Source organism: Drosophila mauritiana, chromosome 2R, assembly GCF_004382145.1.
Source record: "Drosophila mauritiana strain mau12 chromosome 2R, ASM438214v1, whole genome shotgun sequence".
Lineage (NCBI taxonomy): Eukaryota > Metazoa > Arthropoda > Insecta > Diptera > Drosophilidae > Drosophila > Drosophila mauritiana.
In genome coordinates this window covers 23,123,759-23,147,463 of record NC_046668.1, presented here as the reverse complement: position 1 = coordinate 23,147,463, position 23,705 = coordinate 23,123,759, and the positions used below count along the sequence as shown (strand labels likewise).

Here is a 23,705-nt window from a genome sequence, read left to right as displayed (position 1 = left end):
TGGCAGTTGATGTGATGTTTGCTGGCGGAAATTCGCTGGCACTGGCAGGGATGTGCCATTACGCCTGGAGGCTGGGCTGTCGTGTGCCATTGGAGATCCACCTGCATTTGCTGGTCTGTCCCGGACACACACAAATCGGCAAAAACACTTTTATTACAACAATGAGAGCGGCGCTCGAGGCATTAAGCAGTGTGTTGTTGGCTTTCAATTGTTCGGGGGGTCTCTCCCTTTGGGGCGGGGATACTCGCTTCTGTTTCTGGTTTCTGCTTTCTGGGCGTGACCAGCGGTTGGTTTTAAAGTTGGCTCATAAAAGTGCGGCTGGCAGAGCTTTGCCAGTTGGCCCCTAAAGTTGTGCTACGAATTTCGTTCTCGGTCCCCTTCCGCCATTTTAGCTCTCTCTTTCGTGCGAACAGAACGAAGCGATTCGAAACGAAGCGAAAGTGTGGCCACCTAGTTAAGTGCACATCAAGGGCTAATTTATGACCAGGACATTGTTGTTGCGTTGGAACCCAAACTCCCCTCCAAACACCAACACACGCACAGGCGTCTGAATTTTCGATTTTACCTTTAAGCATTGGCCATCAGTGTTTTTACTCTCCGCTGGTTGCAGTTGTCGGATGTTCGGGATGATAGTTGGGCTTTATGTAATCGCTTGTGTGTTTGCACTCCGGCAATTTCTATTTCTATTTTCGTATTTCACTTTCTTGGGCCTGCAACACACGCACACAAAGCACACTTACACACGTACGCCTTCACTCGCACTTTAACATCGACTTCCCAACACTGGCTCACTCACTATTCCCGATCCAGTTGTTTTTGCTGCTGCTGTGTTTTATTTGATTTTATTTTACATTAATTACATTTTTATTTAGTCGCAACTGTGCAACAATGCGAATGTGAGTGGGTGGGGATGTTGAAACGGAACCAGCAACAAAAACAGAAACAGAACAAAGCAAAAAACTTCGGGCACGCACATTGTTTGACACACGCACACACACACACATACGAAAGCCTACTGGCAGTCTAAGAAGTGTTATTACAATTTACTGTTGATTTCTTTCGCGGCCCAAAGGGTGAGTGCGAAAGAGATAGCACAGTGGCCTCCCTGCCACCGCACGTGTGTCTGTGTGTGTGTCAGCAAAAGCGTGCGAAAGAGCGCGAAAATGTAGGTTAGTTTCCGTCGTGGCCTCTCCCCCTCCCTTCACCCACTCAGTAGCAGCAACAACAATATGCAGCACACATTTCACTCTATTTTTGGGCGCTGAAGAATTTTCATCGCACCGAATAATGCACTTGTGATGGTAAGGCGCTTCACTGTGCGGCTGTGGGGGTGCGAGTTCTGCGTTATGTTCCATGCCCTTTCAGGCTATTCACTGCCTTTCACTTTTCACTTTTCACCATATTCCTTGGATTTTTTCACTTCATACTAGGACACTATGACACTGGGCCACTATAAATACGTGCGCTTGCATGGCGACTGCTCGGTTCTAAGGTTCGTCGGAGACTGAGCTCGGCTAACGGGTTTCCTTTCCGTTTGACGTAATCTGCAGGGCGACCACGATGCAGAGCGATGAAAAAATACACACGCGAACTTCCCACTATTCTCTCGAAAAGGACTCGTGCGGGAAAAGCTCTCACGCTCGCCTTCGTGCCCAAAATCTCCTGCGCCCTCACGCTTGCTTGTAGGTCAGCCGGCATAAACAAATGCCGTGCTACATGCAACACGAGCGACGAACTTCCCCATATTTCTCCGATTTGAATTCCGAATGCTTCGCTGGTGCACCGCGGGGCAAAGGACTACCTCCGCTGTCCCTTCTTCGGAAGGAATATGTCAAAATGATTTAGCTTGAATATGGGCCACTGGCTAACAAAACCAGCAGCATGCGGACACTGTTAATCAGTCTAAAATGGTGTAAGGATGGCCTGTCTTCCCCGCCTTGCCCACTGCGATTTCCGCCTCGGGCTGGCACACTCAGCGTATAAGTAATGCCAGAACAAGCTCGTAACGTATACGCAACGTTTGCTTGGGGAGATCGCTAGCTGGGTTTCTTTCCCAATTACAGATTAGCTCAATGCCCCGGACTTGGATTGATAAGCCTGCGGCTCGACTGGCGCAGTCTGAACTCAGTTCTGCTCGAGCTTCCGTCAGAGTCGGAAGCAAATCCCAAGACGCATTCGAAAGCACTCAGATAACCTTATCAAGGCGAAACGGAAGCCAGCAAAGGCAAAATGCGGTTGCCATTTGTGGGAGTATTGCTAATCCTTCTGCTCTCCGTGACCTTCGGAATGGGCCATTCCAGCTATGAACTGGCTACCAAGCAGATACTTGATAGAGCCAAAGACCGCATGCGCCACGTGTGGAGTCTGAACCGCAGGATCTTTGTGCAGCTCACGGCCAAGGGAAAGTCACCGCTGGGCGGACAGGTTCTGAACTCCAAGCTGGAGGTAGAGGCGGAGACCTATCGACTATTTTACGACTTAGCGGGCAATCTCAGCGTTGTGTCAGTGGCTGAATTGGATGACCCACTTCTTCGTAGGCGCGTGCAGCGAATGGCCAAGTTGCAGCTGCAGGGCCTGCGGCCAAAGGACTACGAGCAGGCCAAGGACCTTCTACGTCAGATTTATAACTTTGTCAACGGACCCCTGGTCTGCCCCTACGAGGACTGCTCCGCCCGTGGTTCGCTGGCCATGTACCCGCAGATCATAAACAAAAACATGCACACCAAGCTATACGAGGATCTGGTCATCAACTGGAAGGCCTGGCGCAGGGCCATAAACGAGAAGGACGTGGCCAAGAACACGTTCATCGGCTACGTTCGGCTTCTCCGGATCGCTGCCACCTACAACGGACATGTGACGCCCTCGCGCACATGGTACCTCAACTACGACACGGAGAACTTTCAAGCTGAAATGGAGGCGGTCGTGTGGGAGATTATGCCGCTCTACCGGGAACTGCACGCCTATTTGCGTCGCGAGGTGCAAGCTGCCTACCCAAAGGCGGACACAAAGAGCGATGGCGCCATCTCCGCTCCCATTATGGACCAGATCCTGTCGCAGGACTGGTACCCTCACCAGTTCTTTCGCACACCGCACCAGGGCAGACAGCACCAGTTGCCCTCCGTTCATCGACGTCTAGAGGAGGTCCTGGTGACGCCCGTCAAAATCAACCGCAAAGCTGCCGAGTTTTTTGAATCGTTGGGCTTAATGGTGATGCCGAAGTAAGTATATGCTCTACAGATTTGGCAGGTATTTCATTTTTAAACAGTAACTCCTATAAACTAGGTTATATTATATAAATAATAAGACATATGTATAAATAATATAAATGTTAAAGCTAATAGAAACAACTTTTCGGTGACAGTATATTTTACGACCGCTTTTCCCGTCGGATGAACGACGAGGAGGGCGGAGCTGAGTGCAAGTCGCAGGTATATTACTTTCCGCCGGATGTGGCGCTGCGCTACTGCCCCAAACTAGACTACAAGAAGATGATGCAGATTCACGGAACGATGGCTGAACTGCAGTACCACCTCTACAAGATGCAACTGCCCTTTGGTCTCGACACGGAGCCGTGTCCTGGATTTGGAGCTGCCATAGCGGAAACAGTTATCCTGGCTTCAGGCACTCCACGCCACCTGCACCGTCTCCACATCCTGCTGAACGACAGCCTTACGGAGGAGCAATCCCTTAACCGCCTGTTTCGCATGGGTGTGCACACCTTGATCGCCGTGCCCCAGTACTTCATCAATGACAAATTCCTCGTGGACGTTATGGACGGGCGGATCGGGGTTAAGGACTATAACTGCGCTTACTGGGGCCTCCAGGACAAATTCGCCGGAGTCCAGCCGCCATTACAACGTCTTAACAAGGACTTTGATGTGGATTTCAAGTTCTATCGAGGACTAAATCCGGAAACCTCCAATACCAAGTCAGTTTCCATCTTTTGTTTTTGATAATCAAGAATTTCCTATTTCCCGAGCCCCACAGAAAATTTCTGGCCGAGATCCTGGGCTTCCAGTTCTACCGTTCCTTTTGCCTGGCAAGTGGACAGTACAAGCCCGGTGATCCCAATTTCCCACTCCACAATTGCGATTTTTACGACAGCAAAGAAGCAGGAAAAAAGATTCGCGACATGATGCAGCTGGGAGCCACTCGACATTGGCGGGATGTCATGGAGATAGCCACCGGTGAACGAAAGTTGAGCGGACGCGGTATCCTTGAATACTTTGCCCCACTCTTCACGTGGCTGAAGGAGCGCAACAAGCAACTGGACATCGAGCCGGGCTGGGATGCAGATGAATGTGAGTATTGGTGCAGATATCCAACATTTGCAGTGTCTCAAGTTTTCGAACTTCTTATAGTGTGTCGGAGGGACTAAGATACCAAGTACAGCACGCATTTATCTACCGGTATAAAACTATAAACCAATTTCCTAAGGAGAAATATAATTGAACATAAACAATCAAGTATTAACCGTCTTTTCTGATATTTAAATAACCGATCCATTATTTTAAGTATTTATTTACAAAGGCACTTTGGTAAAACGACAGAAACTTACGTATAAATTAAGCACTACATATATCGTTATATTACGGATCAAGTATAAGCTATCCATGTGGTTAAAGCACCAAGTGGTAGCCTTGGCTTGTTGCACAAGATATTATATGTGTTGGGCATGGGCTGATGATGGCTGATGATGATTGTGTCCATGTGCGACGGTGAAGACAAAGGGCGAACCGGATTACATGGTCGTCTCCGAGTCGGGCGGTGTGTGGTAGTTCAGATTGTAGGCGGGCGGACCGTTGTTGAGAAAGGCCATTGAGCGGATGCTTTCCCGCGAAGCAGTTCTTTTGGAGAACGACATGGTGCTGACGTAAGCAGGCGCCGGATCCATTGGCGGCGGCGGAGGATACTGCTGCTGTTGGTGCTGCTGTAGTTGCATGGGATGCTGTTGGTAGAGAGGTGGCGTACAAGGAGCCTGCGGTGGACTGGCGCTCGCTCCGTTCAGTCCAGCGAATACATTTTCACCAGTGGCATTCCCGTAAGCGGTGGAGAGTGGCCGTGAGCCATGAAAATTCGAGTAACTGGAGCGCACCGAGGGCGGTCGATTGTTGTACACTTCATCGGGAGCGTGACCAACGTCGTTTAGGTGCGTCGTGGAGTGTTGGTAACTGGGGTTGTAGTGGCCTCCACCGCCCCCGTGCAGGATTGAGGCTCCAGCTGCAGATGGCAGAGGTGGTGGCGGTGGAAGGCTCGGTGGTTCCTCCAGCGCTCCTAGACCATTGGTATTGTAGTAGATGGGGTCCAGCGGAATGTTTTTGCGGTAGCTGTGGTAGTAGTGCTCGTTGGGTTTGCCGAGACTTCCCAATTGGCTGCCGGAAGCATTGGTGTTGTTTACAAAGTCATTGTTGAGTGATTGCAGGTTGGAGGCAGTCAGCGAGAGTTTATCCTGTCGGTGGAAGGAACCCAGGTGAGGTTGCTCCTGCTGAAGCTGCTGATCAATGATTTTAGTCACTGGGTTCTGATGATACTTCCGGCGAGAGCTTCGAGTGCTGCTCCTCACATAGCTTCCGCTACTGCTGTCTGCTCCGCCTCCACGTCCACTATGTCCGTGCTTGGATCTCAGGGTGCCGCTTGATCCGTGGTATGAGCGCCTGCTCGAGCCTCCTCCATTTGACTGCCTTCCTTGTGTGCCGCGCGCCATGACCGATCGCCGCTTGACGCGTCGTGGTGTCATCGGCTTAGGACTCAGTTCGCCGCCATCTTGGTCGCCCCGAGGATCGCCCAGTCCCAAGGAGTGGCCGCCATGCCGGATGGTGTCGGTGCTGCTGCCGAATTCGATGGAGTACAGCGACTGGCGGTGTTTAGACTGCTTGCTAATATGCTTCACTGCGCCGGGGAGAACAATATAGGATCAGTGGAAGATTGTTAAGACCGTTAAGCCGCGGATACAATGCTCAAAGTTACCTTGGCTTGTTTTTGAGTGTGCTTTTGTGATTGGAGCTGTTAATCAAGTTGGATTAGCTACGTTCGGAGAGAATCAATAGTTAGCGGTTGGTTAGAGGCACAATTGCTACAAAAAGCCAGCTACCAGTAAGAGAGCAACTTAGGAAGATAGAAGGATCGGCTACGAAAAGAGCTTCCGAGACAGAGATAGATTACCCGTAGTATGGTGTAAATGAACATTTTTATTGGAAACGCTTTCAATCTCATCGAGAATTGGCACCAGTCAGCGCACAATTCGCATGGCTAAAGATGGGGGATATATCTAAAACAGTAAATAGTGTCTACGCTAAATGTATTTAGATCTGCTCTTGCATTTTGTGGCCTCAAGCTTAATACTAGGCTTAACATTTCTATTCGTAATTCTAAACGCTTTTACGTTTGCTTGCGCTTGTATAACGAATCTCATACTTAACGGAATAGGCAACTTCTTGTTTGTGTTCGTTCGACAACTAAAGTTAGCATCGTAGTACATTTCGTTATTAAGGGCAAATACATTCATATGTATTAATAGTTAAACAACAAAAGGCAACTCTTGGGGAGGCTGGGCTCTCCCGCACATAACATCGGTATATATATGTATGTTGTATATTCTAATCTCTATTCCGTCATTCATCCAAGGCATCTGGTTGCAATTGGCTCAAAATTTCATTTATCGCTCATATTCTCAACAAATTGTCATATCCTTTTCTTGATAATGATTTTGTGACATTTTCGTTTTTTAAATTATCGCTTGTCGTTCATGTTTGTTTTCAGTTATCACAGATCAACATAAAATTGTTAGGCTTGCATTCTGTCACGACTTTCCACGCCTTCTATCACAATTCGAGGAAAGTCTCTACTGATCGCACGTATGTGAATTATTAATTAGATTTACACAATTAAAGTCAGCTCTGCAAGGCATCATTAAAATCGATAAATGCCTGCATGGGAAGCTATGGTTAGGACCTGTTCTTAGCCAGGTTAGCCGGCTGGTTAGGCACAACAAAGAAACAGCAACACCTATGTATATGAAGTTTTTTTATGTGTTTAGGGATCGAGTGATCCTGGTAGAGTTAGTAACAGCCATCCTGCCTAGGCAGAAAGCGTGAGTAAGAGAGAGGAGGAGCAAGTGCAGCGGGACGTACTTAAGTCTAACCCTGCACGCCCACTATCGAGTTGCAGAACGACCGAGGACGGGACTTTTGATCGCGACCGCTCCGACGATTCACGTGCGGGGCAGCATCTGCCTCGACCTGTTCCATTAGACGATCGTCGCTCTGGGCGCGTACCACATAACCAGGAGGTGTAGCGCGAATCTGGTCGCAAAAGTTCACGGGATTGGATGGCCTTGGTCGACGATTACTGCGACGTACCATGGGCGACCCATGCGGAACGGGGAGTGGCACTTGAATGGGAAGGCCGGGTCCAAGCTTGCTGGGAATCGCATAGCGCTCTGCCACTTCCGGAGAGAGATCAAGGTAGGGCGCCTGACCCAAGCGTTGATGGATGTGAGGCCGCACTACCGGCGGAGGCGGGGGCGTCAGCATCTGATCGCGATCTTGCTCGGACTCGCCATCTGCGTCCTCATCATTTTCCACCTCCTGGCAGTTGTGCATGGGAACCGTGGGCAAAGGAATGTGAGTCGGCCGTCGGGCATTGGAGTTTGACCCCATACGGAGGGAAGAGGGCAAACCGTTCTGGTCGTAGGGATAGGCATTGTTGTTGGGACTAGAGCGAGAGTTGGAGTGAAAGACTAGGTGGGGCTGGGCGTTGTTGTTCTCGCCCAGAAAAAGGCTGTTTGGAGTAGGACTTTGAAAAGGGACGTAGGTGACACCGTGTTCGCCGGGAGCGAACTTCTGCAGGGAAAAGTTGTCTTCGTCGTCCTCGAGACTGCGCGACAGGCGATCGAGCGGACGGACAGGTGAGGATATATTCATGCCCGGATTGAATTCTCCAGTAACAGGATAATCAGATTTAGGCGGCTTGGGCTTGTGATGAATACGGGCGAAATGAGAACTGCCCTGGAGCGAGTCGGGGCTCTGGAATATGCTGTAGTTGCTGTTGCTAAGGGAGTTCCCGGCTAGGTAGGGACTCGAGTTTTGCAGTGAGGCGTACGAAAGCGACGGCGTGGTCTGAGGGGACATGGGACTGGGACTGACGGGTGCCTTGGAATGGTGTTGTCGATGGCGGCGTAGACTACTGCAGTTGCTCCCCTCTCCGCCTGTGCGCTGGGTTACATGGTTGTTTGAAGGGTGACTTTGAGGTTGGAATGATGCGCTGCGGTTATTTGTTGTGTTTGGCGGCAGCAGCGCAGGCGCACGCTGGTGGAGATTATTGTTCAGTGTATTATTGTTGCTGCCGCTCAACTGGTAGTTCTTATTGAAGTGGTGTAGTTTGGGTTGCTGTTGTTGCTGATGATGATAGAGTTTCAGTGAGTTCTGCTGCGGCTGCTGGTGCTGCAGTTGCAGATGCTTATTTGATTGCATGGTGGCGCTTGCGGATGTTGTGGGTATACTTGTATAGCTCACGTACATTGGGTGCACCACGGTATGCTGTGGACTCTTCGCGTCGCCGTTCATGAAATCGACTGAAAACCAGAAATTGATTAAGATGCTTTAACAATAAACAAAGCAAAACTTCGGAGGTAGCAGGACACTGTGCAGCACCCACAAGCTTTTTACTAATTATAGGACTAGTCAAAAGTAATTGATTTAGCTTCTTATTTGTGTAAGTAAATATGTTTTTCTATTGTTTTCTCATTTTGTCTAATAAACGATTATTTTACATTTACATACTTTCATATATCATTTAATTATATACATTTCGGAGCACCTATCTCAATGTCGAATTACATTGTTTAGAGCTGCACAGTGTCGCTGTCCATATGCAAATACAATGTTTCTGATTTCTTGATTATGAGTAAATGACATATACATAACATGAATAACAATACGATTATGTGGTATGTGAGTAAAATGTTTTAAAAGGCATGTGTATAGATGCTCACAATTCAAATGGACAAGTCATAATGGTTAATATAGGATACAATTTATGTTTAAATCGAAACCATAATTTTCTGGGGGTACAGTCGCATTCCAGGTTGCGGGTTTTTGGGTAGGGAGGCAAGAGCCTTCTTATCGACAGCCTTATATAATCGAGAATTACAATAAGCAATTGGGCGAATTCTCGATGAAAACTTTACAAACATTGCTTACACATAATGGAATATTTCAGGTTTTGTGAGAAAAGAAAACATACACCACAGTGCACAGAGAGACCCGAAAGTGAAAGATCTTATGGGGATGAGAGGGGTTAGCAATGACCGTTCCCGGTTAGTGGTGTTTATGACAGACGAGCATGTTTCTTATTCGCATTCAGAGAGCGCCACTTACATCTGTCGTCCTCGTCAAGAAATATGCAACTAATCAGAATCGCACCGAGTATGCCGAGCAGCTGTGGGAGTGGGAGAGAAAATTTACACAATTCAGGGAACTTAAGCTAGTAGATCACTCACCGCCAGAGCGCACTGTACCCCCGAGTGTGTGATCTCCACCAGCGGGTAGTCCAGCAGGCAGCCTTCCACGCGCTCCGGCCGCTGGGGACGGAACGTATCGTCCGCGGCCATGTTATAGGTGGGCTTGCAGCCGTACCCATTCGCCTCGAACCAGGAGACGCTGCCAGTGCCCAGGTTGAGCAGGTCACTGTCCTGTGAAGAGATTTCCGTCTAGTTTAGAAGAGATATGTCTCTTGTGGAGCCATGTAAACTCACCCTGTTCAACTGCCCTACATTTAAGTAGAAGCAAATGAGGAAGGTGTTCCACCCGATCCACAGGAAGTTCCATATTAGATACTGCAGGCGGGCACACAAAATAAATTGGGGTTATCGCAGAGATATGGTAATCAGGGCACTTACGGTGATGATGTATTTAACGCGAAAGTGGTAGGCGCCGTAAAACCCGAATATGATGAACAAAATGTGGAAAAAGTTCACTAGGATGGGCGCCCACATGTAGCCGAGGAAGTCGAATACCTGGCGCTCGATAATCGTTATCTAGGGGGAGCGGCTGTAGATTTCGAATTGTAATCATCCGGATCGCGGACTACTCACCACTTGCAGGAAGCATATTGACAGCAAAAAGTGTCGCCGCGTACACGAGCACGATCCCATCACATCGTCATTCCATTCAGAATTTGAATAATAAATAAATCCGCTCTCCCCGTCGCTATCTGTCTTTCCAGATAGCTGTCTACTTCAGTCTATCGCTTCCTTATCGGGACTGGAACTGTTGGCTATCGGCGGCTGTAGTTGGGCCTCCTAGTGGCATTTCCGCGTCGCCTGCAGACCTGCTGCAAGTCAAGCGTGGCAAGTGCCGCTCTACCTCTGCCTCTTGGCCTCTCGCTCTCACCTCGAGAACGAACAGGTGCAGGGGATTCCAGGGGCAGGGTGGGAGCGAGAAAGAATGCAGCTGCCCCGTCGAGCAGCGAACAAAACCTGATCTGTGCGAACCGAGAGTAAATAAAGAGAAATTAAGCCAAATGAACTGCGCTACCGAGAGAAACCCTGCTTAAACACTGCTGGGGAGGGTACTAGTTCTTTGAACCTCGGGGACTGCATTGTGGGTTTATGATTTAACGAATGCAACTTGAGTCATGAGATGTTTCACAAATAGTTTATCCGATGGTAAATAAAGCCTAAAATCTACTTAGTAATATTATATATAATGTTCACAGTAGTTTATGAGTCAGTAGAATTTAGAAAAAGATTATTTATTTGCGAACCTAAAGAATAGGGAAACTTTATAAAATGCTCTTTCCCTGGGAAAGTCACGGGTACCAAACTATTCCACCTAGGTACAAGCAAAGAGGTACTGCCCATCCCCACACCGCTGCTCACACACACTCGCGCGCACGGAATGCTCCCTACCAACACACTCGAAGCGAGGGGCTCACGTAACTTGAACCAAGCACGCACTATTTTCGCCCATTTCATCTACGCGAGCACAAAGTGTTATATGTATTGTCGATTTCAACAGCGTCTGCTTAGTGTCCAGGTCAAGTATGAGCAATTAATTAATTAGCACACAGACACACCAGAGATGCTCCCGCATCATCATTCCAGTGCGGGTACGCCATGTCTATATTTGAGACCCTCACAGATCGATCGGTGGTTGGATGTACACGTCTTGGCGGTACCCGGTAATCAAATTAAACTGTAATTCAATGGACAACGCATGACGCGCTTTATTTGTCACTCGAATATGACTCAAAGCGAGAACTCAATTTCATTTGTTTTCCACTTGCGACACGGAAGCCCCACTACACCATCAAAACACACAAACACACACACACGGGCAGGAGTGAGATACGCTGCGTTTAGATTCCATATGTTTGGAACGGCCCCAACGCAGCGAAATCGGCACAGAACCACTCCACTTTACATAATAAGCAGCCACGGCGATTTATTATCTCGGAAAATAACGCTTTTCAGACTTACGTTGGGAACAAGTGCGCGAGCAAACGGGACAAACAATTGAAATAACTGAGCAGTGTGACCGTGCTACAAACGATAAGAATTCCTACCTGACAGAAAATGGCGTTATATACCATTTCAGTTTGTAGAAATACCAATCATTGGAAATGGTATTTGACGTTACTTTTTAAAAAGTCATTTATAATAATCAAACTATAAAATGTACAACTAAAATATTTTCCCGGTTGGCAGGCTCGATCGATCATTATCGATCATGACATGACCAGAAGGACTCGCTTGTTGAAGATTAAGTTGAGGATACTTGTGGAAAATCCCGGGAAGTTTGGTCCAGACACGTGTTGATTGGAAAGAAGAAGACGCGGGGTTTTGGTTAGTTTAGTTTATTCTGTATGCATATTGTATAATTTGTGTTTTTACGGTTATCATACATGAATAAATATAAATTAAATTATGCTCTTCATTCACAAAGTGTGTTCTTTGCACCTCCGCTTGCAAGTTGCAACGATTCCTCGTTTTGAGTTCGGATTATTTTCGTGTTTTTGGCCAAAAACCATAAAATATATATTTCAAACTCAACATTACGCTCAACGTACATTCATATGCTATGCGCATTTTATTGTGGCTAAGTCAGTTTCGATTTGGAATTCAAATTCAATTTTCAATGCTCCAACATGCTTTGCATTCGCCTAGTTAATAGAAATATAATATTCGTGTTGTGTTTTCTTTAGCTAGTTTTTGAACTCGCAAGTTCTTCAATTCGGTTGTATTCAGTGTATTGTTTCGGCCGCAATGGTTCCTAACTCTGTCCTTTGCCCAATGTTTCATGATTATTTACAGCAATCGAGAATACAGCATAGTAAAATGTTCGCTACAGTTTCCTATAGTAGTTTTGGGGGCTGGGAATCGTTTCCGCTGATAGTTTCCATTAATAATCTCTCACTAATCGGTAAATAAATTGTTTCTTCGTATCGTTTTCTCTTTTTTGTACAATAGACGCGTGTTCTTTTTGTGTGTTATCAGTCGTTTTTCATTTACTTTACATGAATGTGCAGGGAAATTATTGTTAAGTTTTACTTGTAAATAATCCTCTTCTCCTCTAGTCGCGTCTCCTGCTCTACGAAATATATTTGCATGCGCATGCAAAAAGGTTGGATGCCGGAATTGTATTTCTAAATTGACACAGATAATTTAGGATCGATCACAAAGCGTAGTAAAATGAGAGAAGATAGTACACCACACAGACAGGTAAGTAAAAAGGTGTCCGCCTTCGTGTATATAATACAATAATTACATGAATATATATCTATATATAAATATGTGTGTGTGTATACATATATTTATAATAATATAATATGTTAGTTTGCTTCGGTTGGTTGTCCCTCCTCCTGAGCTTCTCAGCTCCTCCAGACCTCAAGTCCAACGATTCGCAGAGACAAAAAAGTTGATATACAATAACCCACGCTGCCATGCAACACAGGATTACGCATGCCGCACCGTAACAGAATCATCAGCGTTGTGCAACTGACAGCGGGTGGAAACAGGGCGGATGGGGTTGGGATTGGGATTGGGTTCGGGTTCGGTATTGGGTTTGGGTCCGGGGTACTCACGGTTCACTGGAGCTATTCTTACTGCATAGCAATTACATTACATTACCGGACTTATGCATATGGGGAAGGAAGAATAGTGACAGATAGCTGAGTGTCGTGTGTATGGTTTGCTCGGCTCCCGGAATTAAATTCCCTGGAGTATCTGTTAGGAATTCATATGCATATATGGCTTCCAGCACCTAGTCTGATCTGTTTCTGAATCTGTGTAAGAGGATGTGTCTGTTGGCTGACAATGGATCAGTCAAACTTTACCAATTGCCCCAAGAGGGAAAACAAAGTCCAGTCGCCTTACTTCTTGCTCTTGCGCTTCTGCTTGGGCTCCTCCCCTCCGGTCGTTGAGGCTGCTGATGCGGCTGAAGCTGCTGCTGCTGCCGTGCCCGTTGCGTTCAGGAGATTAATGTTCGGCTTGACCGTTCCCTTCTTCTGGGTGGCCGGCTGCTGGGGGGTGGCCTGCGTGATGTTGTTATTGGTCGCTGCTGCCGCATTGGCAGCTCCAGCGGCTTGGGACGACAGGTTGTTCGACGGCGTGGCCGGCGTCTCGTCCAGGAAGAGCGGATTCTTCACCTCCATCTCACCAGTGGGCGCCAGACCGGGGCACTCGTACACCGTGTAGTCGCCCTCCTCGTTGTCGTCGTCGCTCTCCACGTCCGACATGCCGCAGCTACCATCCGTGGCCTGGTTCTCCATGGCTATGATCTGCTGCTTCTGGTGCTGGTAGTGGTACATTTGGGCGCTCTGGGCCAGCTTTCTGTCACCGGAGGGCGATACATCCTTGTTCGGCCCGGTAACGCCGTAGGCAGGGTATTCCACGTCCGCTGCTGCCTTGTGTCGATTATGGAACCTGTCAAGAAATATTGGTTAGCTTCTGGAACAGGCATTGGGAGCTTCTCTGGGTTGCTTACCAAGTTACTCCGAGGGCAAGCAGCCCAACGGTCACCGCTGCACTGACTCCCGCTATTAGGGCCACTATGTACACCCCCATCTCGCTGTTCATGCCCAGGTGTTGGCGCAGCACAATCTGCTCCTGACTGGAATCACCTCCGTTGACCAGAGTCAAATGAGAGGGCACTTTGCCCTGCTTTTGCAGCTTGTTGATCAGTGCGTTAAGTTCATGGGGTGGTTGTTCTTTGCTCTGGGGAATATTCACTCCCGCCACGGCTGCGGCGGCGGCGGACTGGGGATTGATGCGGTGGAAGTTGGCGTTAGCGGCGTCAAGCAGCTTGGGCGGCTCAACGGGCACGGGAGCCGGCACTGGCGTATCGATCTTGGTCTTACTGGCGGTGGTGGCTACTTCGGTTGTGGGCTCAATGGGAGCGTACTCCTCGTAGTCCTCCAGCGCCCGGGAATCCAGCTCCCCCGAAGGGTCGTTCGGGTTGTCAAAGAAGCGAGCGTCGTTGGGACCTACGGCGAATGGAATCCGCTCGCGCAGCACGCTGTTTCTGTTCGGGGAGTTGCCCAGGCTGGGCCGATTCGGAAGGCTGGGCAGGGGCGGTAGGTTGGGCAGGCGAGGGAGGTACAAAGGAGGACTTTGGAGATCAGAGACTGCCTCCATCGGACTGCCGTAGCTGGCCTCTGCTTCCGCGTTGTCGTACTGGTCGTACTGCTGGTTCAGGTTGTTTCCGTTGGACTCGTAGTCCTCCTCTGCCTCGCGCTGTACCTGGAGCTCCTGCTGCCGCTGGCGGTACCGCTCCTGCTCCAAGAGCTGCCGCTGACGATCCATCTTCAGGTTGATTTCGTGCAGCTGCTGGTCGAACTGCTGCTGCAGCCGACGGCGGGCATACTGCTCCATCATCTGGGCCAGAAAAGCATACTCTTGCTCACTCTGCGGATCCATCACAGGCGGCTGAATGGGTCGACGGCGCAGTCCTGCAAGGATTCGGATTCGAATCGGATCAATGTCATCGGATTAGTGGGCGCGGGCAGGTGATTATGGTAATGGTAATGAGCCTGGGCTGCGTGTTAGCGGTCGGAAAATAGAAAGTGAAATCGAAGTCGAAATAGAAATAGAAGGAATGGCCGAGTGGCGGTGGTCTGCCCCTAAAACCTTAAAGGATTCGAAATAGACAAACAAAAGTTCGTTTTATTGCCAGAGGCTAAAAATAGACCAATTACACACGCGCCCAGGTCAACCCGAGCCATTCCCGCAGAGTGAGGGAGACCAATATACAGTCGGAGGACTGGGAACCGAAGTCTGTGACGTGCGTGGCGATTCCATCGCACTTTGTTGTTTTCGTCGTGTTCGGCCCATTGTTGCGCTTGAATCAAGGAAGTATTTGTTATAGCTGTTGGGATGAACGGAAAAGCTTTAAGGCGCTCAAATGTATGCTACGAAGAATGTAGCTACTCCATATTACATATATTTATACAAAATGCATGGCCTGGGAAACAATCGTATGCATACGAATGAATGTAAATTTCGATTGCAGAATTTCGTTCAGAGCACTTATGTGTATTTTTGTATTTACGACGCTGCAGTTTACTTGACTATTTAGTTTTGCCGAAGCAAAGAGCGTGGGTGTTTTGGACTTCGCAGGACACGCCATGCATGTATCTAGTGCAGGGGATACACAAATCGAGGTGGCAGCTTTCCTTTGCTTTCGCTCCTCCTGCGCCATTCAAGCCCGAACACTCAGGTTGCGTGTGTGGGTGCATGGGTGTACGGGCTTATAGGTGAATGGGTGTGTAGTGCGCTATTTTTAGGCTTACCTGGGTAAACGGACATTTCGCAATGACCCAATATGCTGCACAGTACCGTTGCAGCGAGCGCCAAGCTAACGGTGATTTCCAGGCGAGCCGCCATCTTGCACTTGCCACCGAATGCACTTGCACTTGCGGATTTCTCAGAACTCAGAACTCAATTGCGAATGGGAACTATCTAGCACTGCACGACCTCTGCCACCACTGCCATATGGCCGGTTAATGGGGCTTTGGCCAGAACGACGACGTCGACGAGGGTTATTGATTTTCAACACCCACACTCGCACACACTTGCGAATATATCCAATTGGCAGCTGCTGGTGGTTGCTCCCCGAACTTTTGCACTTTCGCGTGGGCGTGCAATATTTCTGGCTAGTAACCTGCGCCAACTGCACTTCTCGAGGATTTTCGGTTAGTTGGTGTCCTAGCAAAGGTTATGCTGCACTCCACCGGCTGGTTAAAATGTCAAATGGTGCACTTTTCTCACAAATTGCTGCCGAAGAAGCTCAGATGGACATATGGCTGTGGGGATATACATATGCGGATGGGACTCGACTCCTGGGCTGCGTTGCTCCGCTGTCGACGTATACCGTTATACTGAAGAAACTGAATGAGCCTGGCGGCGGCAAAAAGCCCGAGAAGAAGCAGAAGCTGTGACGCAAATGTTAGGTTCGCCCCCGCGCTGTTAAATGTTGCGGGCAGCTTTTGAGGGCAGGCCGTGCAGCAACAACAACCAGAGGGGCACAGCAGTCAAAAGCAGCGCCTGCGCACAGTGGGGCTAGAAAGCTCGGCACGTCCGTTCCTTTATTCTTTGAGTAAACACGGGCATTCATAAAGAGCCGAGACGAGGCCAAGGAGACTCTCGGCCAGCTAGCAGGTGGCTGCCACTCACGAATTCCGAAGCCCCGCCAGTCTACTCCCCGCTTGGGAAACCTTCCCTTTCCTCCAGCTTCCTCGCTTGGGATAGGGCGTGCTTAATTTTTATCAATGAATTGGCAGCCAAAGAGCTTTTCTCACCAGCAAAGGACTGCGGGAGTCATGGTAGGCCGAAAAGAGTATGCAGCGGGAAACAATCATGGTGATACATATGTGAAGCATTGGTCCTGATGTCCTGATCGGTTGGGAAAAATACCCCCAAGTGGATCTTTGATTCTTACTGGAAATGATTTCGTAACAGATTGTTGAGGAATACTCCTTTTTTTATTGCTTTCTTTTCATTGATTAGTCGTTGATAAACGGACCCAGTTAAAAGACATTTATTGAAAAAGCTTTCACTAAATAGAACTTGAGAAAGCAAAGCTAAGTCCTTTAATAAAGCATCACGGACGTTTGGAGAAAATATGCATATAAATTGAAAATACATTTAATTAGACCTGAAAGAATGTAAAATCGAATATCATAAATTATCTTTAACGGTATATACTAGAATCGGTATATTACGTTTAAATAATTTTTAATGGTCATGTTACGGTCATACTGATGAACTGGCTCATCTGGAACTACACATCTGAGTCATTTTTAGGAGCGACAAAGGAAAAATTATAAACAAATACAATGGCCACCTTAAAGGGTAACTATGCACATCAGTCTCTAGCAAATCTAATGGCTTACGTTCTCCGCCTACATCAACACCAACTGGAACCCGCATCACACCTCTTTTGAAACCATCACACAGCGTATGTCTACAACTACACCCACTCCTGCAGCCAATCGACTGATAATGATTCCCCTCTTTGTGCAGCCTCTTCATCTGCGCCTTTCTTACATGCATTGGTGTTACCTTCCTGATCCTGGCCTGCGCCGTGCCCACGACGAAGATTTTCTATCCGTTCTTCGTTTTGCTGTTCTACGTGCTGTCAGTTCTTCCAGTCTTCATTGCCAAGAGAACAACTCCTGGAAATGAGACCAATCCGAAATCGGAGTTTGCTCACTTCCTTACCGCGGGAATGGTGCTGAGTGCCTTCGCCCTGCCCATCGTCCTAGCTCACGCATTGGTGGTAAGTGGACACACGGAGCTATTTGTAAGATTGTAAAAGTGTTAAACACGCGTTGCCCTTCTCAACAGATCACCTGGACAGCGAGTATCCTGACGATAATAAGTAACATTATTAACTACGGCACTATCTTCTGGTACGCCATGCGCGATGACGAGCCATACGGATCCATGTTCTAGAGGGGATTTGTAGTTCTCAAGCTCAGTAGGCTGGTAACCGGCGCAGGAATATCACCGATGCACTGAGTCCTGGGGTTACGGCCATTTATTCGTAAGCACGCATGCTGTTCGCTTATCCGCAGTCATCAACAAATCTCATATAATCAAGTGTATCCAGATAAACGCAAACGAAATAAACAAACGTAGTAGACATTATCTGTTTGGTTCCGGTTCTTTTTGCTGGTTCGATATCGATATCTAAACCACTCTTTGATAGGCAGAAGTTCTCTCCACTGGCGTATCAAGGAGGGATTAGCTGGCAGTTTTCACTCATTTAATTGAACTGAAAATATTTGTAGTCGGCAAAATTGGATGGTGTTCAATTGGATGCACAGGAACTGGGAACAAGCATTCAGTTTTTAAATATACACATTTGTAAACATCCTTGCCGGATAAATGAATTGACTAGGGTGTGGTGATACTTTTTTCATTGGCAAAAGTACACGTCCTTTGACAAATGGAGTTAGTCCTCATTTGAGCCCATAACATGGACAGGATTATAAAATCAGAAATAAAGAAGGAACAGATCACGGGAATCCCTTCGGTGGCCCTTCATGGCATCGAGAACTCGATGCAGGACGATAGGGATGGCAACACTGACGTGGAGGAGGAGGACTTCACGGAGGAAGAGTTGGAGCTACTCACATACCAGGATTCGGACACGGGAGATTCTGATGTGACGCTCGCGCAGCCTGAGGCAGCGCGCAGAGTGCCTTTGAGCGATGCTCCTATGCGCAAGTACCCTTTCAAGCTGAAGCAAAGCGAATCTGGGTGAGTATGCGCTTTAGGCACATGACGGAGTTGTTGCCAACGAATTTTCGAATTCCAGGAACGTCCTGACCGTTCACCACACGATCAAGGAAGGAGGTCAGGCACTGCGCATCCAGATTGCCGCCTGCTGCTTCAACGAACTTAGCAACAAGCTGGTGATAATAGACAAGCGGTAAGGCTAACTGGGGAACCAATAAGGAAATACTCTTTTAAACAGTCTTTTTTCATTTCCAGTGGCAACGTTTTCGTCTTCGACTTTGTACGCAAACGCTACTGGCGGCTGGGATTTCGGATGCCCAAGGCCAAGCTCATTCGCCCATCCCCTCTGCACACTAGCGACTACATTGTGGGCAATAGAACGGGCCACATTTTTATCATAGACGTGGACAACTCAATTCTTGGGGTCGACGTAGAAGTGGGAAGCGCAGCTCTCGATGAATTGAGTTGGAGCAATCGCCTGCAGAATGCACGCTCCTCTATCGCTCTGATGCGCTTCGGCAGCGATGCTCTTCTGGTGAATCTCCATACTCTGCAGGTATCCCATCAGCTGGATTTCGATCAGTCGCGCTACACTCTTAAGTTCGCTGCTTTCCTGCCCCACTCGGACCAGTTCTTTATAGGGTTTTCTAACGATTCACTGCATGTGTGGTCCTCCCATTCATTGGCCACTTTGCGAATGGGCCAGCCTATCAAGGCCAGGAATCGCAAGCTGAGACTGCTACCCGCCGGAGAAACTATTCCGAAAATAGTTCTCCGAAGCCCGGATGACAGTGACTTGGAGGAGGACTTGACGTTTGACTGCCAGCACTACGACTTTGCCGATGGATTGCTACTCTGCTACTGCTTCACCCCCGACGGCAACAAGATGTGCCTTAGTACCTTGGATGGGTATCTTTTATTGCTGAGCGTGGCCTCCTTTGATCTGGAAAAGATGTACCGCTTGACGGACTTTACTCTCCATCAAATGGCTTTCCTCTCGCAGCCAAAGGAGCGCATAGTGTTTGGAATCACCACCAGAAACCAAGCGATCATGCTGGATTTAGCCAATACGGATCACAAACTAATTGTGCAGCGCTCCAATGCACGAAGCTTGAGTTTGAGCCGGGATGGAAAACTGTTGAGTGTAACGTCTAGCTGCGGAGAAGTGAATGTGTGGTCCACGTGCCGCATTTTCAACGCCCTGCAAGCTCAGACCCGCTGCCTCAGCCAGGTGAAGTCCACTTTCAAACAACCGAAATCTCTGCCGCCCTGCAGCGTTGGCGGAGGCGTTAGCAAGGAACTGCGACATCTGCTCAATCCGCAGCGCCTAAAAACCATGCTCAAAGAGTACGGTTGCTATCCTGAAAAGTACAGGTACCTAATTTGGACATCCCTCTTAGACCTGCCCTGCAATGGTCCACAATTCCAGGAATTGATCAAACTGGGAGCACCTCTCCTGGTCAGAAATCGGTCCAAGAAGCTGAAGATTCGCAACGATCACCAACGCCGTGTTGTGATTAAGATTTGGAGTTGCCTTGCTCAATGGTGCAAGGTCTTAGCTCACGCAGATTTTATGCCGCACCTTATTTTTCCGTTTGTGAAGCGAATGCCCAAGAATAGTCTGGTTTGCTTCGAGTTAATCGCTACTCTTGTACTGAACCATTTTCAGCTGTGGTTTGAATTTCACCCGCTGCCGCCCTCCAATTATCTGGCCATGTGCGAAAATATCCTGCAGCACTGTGACGAACAGCTTTGCAAGTTTTATAAATCCCAGGAGATCTTGCCCAAAGATTTTGCCTGGCCCCTTCTGAGCACTGCCTTTTCCGAGGTCCTTGAAGAGGAGCAGTGGTTATCGCTGTGGGACAACATCTTTTCGGAACCACCTTGGTTTCCGGTCTTTCTTGTGGTGGCCTACAATTTGATTAATCGAGAGATAATCGTGCGGCTGCCAGACAAGCGATCAGTCCTCTTCTTCTTCCACGATCAGAACCCAGTGGACATCAGCAAACTTCTTTCCAAGGCGCGCAAACTAATGTCCAAATGTGCGCTTGCACTTCACCCGCAGCGTTTCATGGCACACTTCAGCCCCATTCCAAAGGGGGTGTATCCAAAGTTTCTCAAATATCCTAGCGAGTGGATCGATGAGCAGGAGTATCAAGCAGTATCGCTGATGAAACACAACCAGGAAATCGATGCCCGAATTCGCCATCTAGAGTTGGAGGAGGTGAAAATTATGGAACGCCTTGAAACAGGACTTAAGCAAGAGGAGCACGCCCGCCGCCTCAAAGAAATGGAGAGAGTTTACCAGGACACAATCCATCGCGAGGAGGAGCGCATCACCTGCCAACGGAAAATGCTGCTCACCTACCAAATGGAGGTGCGTCGGCGCAAGAGCGAGGTCATCACTAAGTTACAGGAGTCTGAGCAGCGACGCAAAATTCTGGAAATGGAGAAGGACATGGACCTGCTGATGAACAGTATTGAGCGTGAGCGTCGGCGCCACAACCAAGAAATGCAGCTGGCCGAAGATGAAATTCGTAACCAGGAGATGGAGCTCCTTGCCCAGCGCTACTACTCGGATACGGAGGGTGCTCCACTGGCACAAAAGTATTACGACAAAATCCAGAAACTTTGCTATCAGCGTGATCAGCTGCAGAAAAATTTGCGTGATGTATGTGCTAAAAGATTTTAGATTGTATTCTGTGATCTTCAAAGTCTTCTTTCTTCTAAACAGATGACCATAGAACAGCTTCGAACTCCAGCGACATCATCTGTGCTATTTAGTCCCCAGCTGGTGGATATCGAAAATTCCATTTTTGAGATACAGAGGGAGTTTACGGAAATCATAACCACAGACACAACACTGGAATACAGAAGGAATTTACCTTAATTGAGGCTTTTTGTACAAATAAACTACAAGGCTAGGATTATGTACATGGCACTAGAAAATAAATTAACAAGGCATCTTGGTTATTTCTTGTCCGCGCTTGCGTTGGTCGCGGACGAAGGCACTAACACGTTGGGCACATTGATGAGCAAGTGTATACTGGATGGTGGAATCCGCAGCTGGTCGGCCACCACTATAAACGAAAATTAATTAGCTTAAGGATTCAGGAACGGTTTGTCAAAGCTTACCGCCAGCTAAGCTGCCGTGACTCCTGTGCTGCTGCAGCTCCTTTTCTAATCTGGAAATTCTTTCGTGCAGTTCTTGATTCTCCTGCTGCAGCTGGGCGTTCTGCTTGACGAGGTCCTTGTGCTCGTTTCGCATCTTGTTACGGTAACGAGAGGCTGCTGCCCTTCGCCGCTCCATACAATCCTCGTCCCGACTGCGATCCTTTGCTTTCGCAGCCTTGGGCGGTGTGGAGAAGTTGCGTCTGCTATTATTGCTGTGGATAATGGCCTTCAATCTTTCCTTGATGGGCAGCTGTGAGGTGGGCGTCAGACTGGCGCTACTGGGCTCGTAATTGGGTGGGTTGCAACTAACCAGAATAGGGTCGAGTCTTCTACTGGTCTTGTTTAATTCTTTCGCAGTGGGTTTCGGCAATATGAAGGGATGAATGGCACCAGGCGGCTTCACCCTGTTTCTGTTAGAATCTGCTGTAGCGATGGAAATGGGAACTGTCTGAGCAGGCAGCACCCATGTTAGGACCTGGGGCTGGATCAACTGCAGCGGTGGCGGTCCATCTTGACTGACCTTGGAAGGCGAGGTAACTGTCGTGGCCAGAAGCTGGTCCACATCCATATCGCCGCAGCTGACACTTTGTGAGACCTGATTTTCAGACGAAACTGATACCGCGTTGGGGGCCTCGACGGGATACACCTGCGGTGTGTGCAGAGACTCGCCGTCATTGGGTGGAGCCTCTGGGCGACTCGGAGTGCCGCTGACATTTCGTTCCGCTGCTTGCTGAAATCCAATGTCAAAGGGATTCACGTGCTGCAGGTCCTCAAAGAGACCGACTTCGTCGCAGTTCTTGATGAGTCGCGTAGGCGTGGGCGTCTGGTCGGCGGCAAATAGAGTGTCTGACTTCTGCCCAAGCGAAATGTCCAGCGAAACATGTTCCGCCTGCGCCCGAAAGTTCTGATAGCAGGATACGTCGCCCTCTGTGGATTTCGGCTCAAAGTCGCCGAAGGACACACTGGCCAGGTGCTCCATGTCTCCGGCGGTGTCCATGTCAGAAGTTACATCAAAATCATGTTATATGCAAATCAAACTCCATAAACCGCCGACAATTCTCAATAAAAACAACTATTTTGTAAATCACATTATCAAAACAAAAAGAAAATGGTTATCGATGTATGGATGTGTTATTGAACCTATCGGAATCCATTAAGAAACCAACTCTAGCTGCAGTGCTGGAAAAGGTATAAGGTTTTTCTACCATAATTACGATGTAAAATGTATTTTATTACTGGTATAACAAAAATCATAACATAGAATTTAAAATAAATCAAATAAATAATTAATAATTTTCACAAAATAACTAATGACATTTTCAAACCTTGAAATAATGTATATTTTATATGTTGTTTACCTTAGCACAGTAGCGATGGGAGCAAAACGATATATCGATACCGAGAGTGGGTGCAAAAAGCGCGCGAAAGTTTTCAATTTGAATCTGGTTACCAATAAATGTACTGTGTGTAAAAAGTACTCCCTGTGATGAGACCCTTCTTATTCCTAGCCCCCTTGTCTTAAAAGCTGTTATGCAACCACTGTCTAAGTAAGCCACTCTTGACATTCAGCATTTCCGCCACGAAATTGCGTATCTGCCATGGCATCCAAAATGCCAAAATGCGAGTCTTCGGCACGTAGAAGCAATCATATGTGAAGAGGAAGGTAAAGCGAAGAAAAAACAACGAAACATTTTTGGCAGCCAAGAAAACCCCATAATTTAAAATTTGTATCTTTTAAATTAGATTTCTCATTGGAGGAACAAGCAGAAAACAGACAGCGGACAAAACA

The 23,705-nt window shown here is 48.0% G+C and overlaps 6 protein-coding genes across 8 annotated transcripts; 3 read left to right on the top strand and 3 right to left on the bottom strand.

Moving 5' to 3' along the window:
• The first annotated feature begins 2,126 nt into the window (after positions 1-2,126).
• On the top strand, positions 2,127-4,469 carry LOC117137499 (angiotensin-converting enzyme). The gene is made up of 4 exons (XM_033298980.1): positions 2,127-3,218; positions 3,362-3,928; positions 3,988-4,301; positions 4,362-4,469. The coding sequence occupies exons 1-4, from the start codon at positions 2,230-2,232 to the stop codon at positions 4,376-4,378; spliced, it is 1,887 nt and encodes a 628-aa protein (XP_033154871.1). The 5' UTR covers positions 2,127-2,229; the 3' UTR covers positions 4,379-4,469.
• A 36-nt stretch (positions 4,470-4,505) lies between these two features.
• Positions 4,506-11,560, bottom strand: LOC117137498 (sodium/potassium-transporting ATPase subunit beta-1-interacting protein). 3 transcript variants are annotated; one of them, XM_033298979.1, is made up of 7 exons: positions 11,480-11,560; positions 10,094-10,482; positions 9,899-10,036; positions 9,755-9,835; positions 9,500-9,691; positions 9,378-9,438; positions 4,506-5,889 (listed from the first exon to the last, which is right to left on the bottom strand). In XM_033298979.1, exons 2-7 carry the CDS (start codon positions 10,151-10,153, stop codon positions 4,742-4,744), a joined length of 1,680 nt encoding a protein of 559 aa, XP_033154870.1. In that variant the 5' UTR covers positions 10,154-10,482; positions 11,480-11,560; the 3' UTR covers positions 4,506-4,741. The 3 variants fall into 3 exon arrangements, with proteins under 3 accessions (XP_033154870.1, XP_033154868.1, XP_033154869.1); XM_033298977.1 differs by lacking the exon at positions 4,506-5,889 and adding an exon at positions 6,166-8,572; XM_033298978.1 differs by lacking the exon at positions 4,506-5,889 and adding an exon at positions 6,166-8,572 and having other exon boundaries at positions 10,094-10,477; positions 11,480-11,528.
• Positions 11,561-12,066: 506 nt separating this feature from the next.
• Positions 12,067-16,446, bottom strand: LOC117137500. The gene is made up of 3 exons (XM_033298981.1): positions 15,790-16,446; positions 13,986-14,949; positions 12,067-13,924 (listed from the first exon to the last, which is right to left on the bottom strand). The coding sequence occupies exons 1-3, from the start codon at positions 15,881-15,883 to the stop codon at positions 13,372-13,374; spliced, it is 1,611 nt and encodes a 536-aa protein (XP_033154872.1). The 5' UTR covers positions 15,884-16,446; the 3' UTR covers positions 12,067-13,371.
• On the top strand, positions 16,243-18,148 carry LOC117138652 (vacuolar protein sorting-associated protein 55 homolog). Its single transcript, XM_033300880.1, has 3 exons — positions 16,243-16,433; positions 17,522-17,777; positions 17,846-18,148. Exons 1-3 carry the CDS (start codon positions 16,243-16,245, stop codon positions 17,951-17,953), a joined length of 555 nt encoding a protein of 184 aa, XP_033156771.1. The 3' UTR covers positions 17,954-18,148.
• Positions 18,149-18,217: 69 nt separating this feature from the next.
• LOC117137497 (TBC1 domain family member 31) lies at positions 18,218-21,753 on the top strand. The gene is made up of 4 exons (XM_033298975.1): positions 18,218-18,763; positions 18,822-18,935; positions 18,998-21,413; positions 21,477-21,753. Exons 1-4 carry the CDS (start codon positions 18,480-18,482, stop codon positions 21,630-21,632), a joined length of 2,970 nt encoding a protein of 989 aa, XP_033154866.1. The 5' UTR covers positions 18,218-18,479; the 3' UTR covers positions 21,633-21,753.
• Positions 21,612-23,049, bottom strand: LOC117137501 (cyclic AMP-dependent transcription factor ATF-2). Its single transcript, XM_033298982.1, has 2 exons — positions 21,878-23,049; positions 21,612-21,822 (listed from the first exon to the last, which is right to left on the bottom strand). The coding sequence occupies exons 1-2, from the start codon at positions 22,911-22,913 to the stop codon at positions 21,713-21,715; spliced, it is 1,146 nt and encodes a 381-aa protein (XP_033154873.1). The 5' UTR covers positions 22,914-23,049; the 3' UTR covers positions 21,612-21,712.
• Positions 23,050-23,705: the final 656 nt, after the last annotated feature.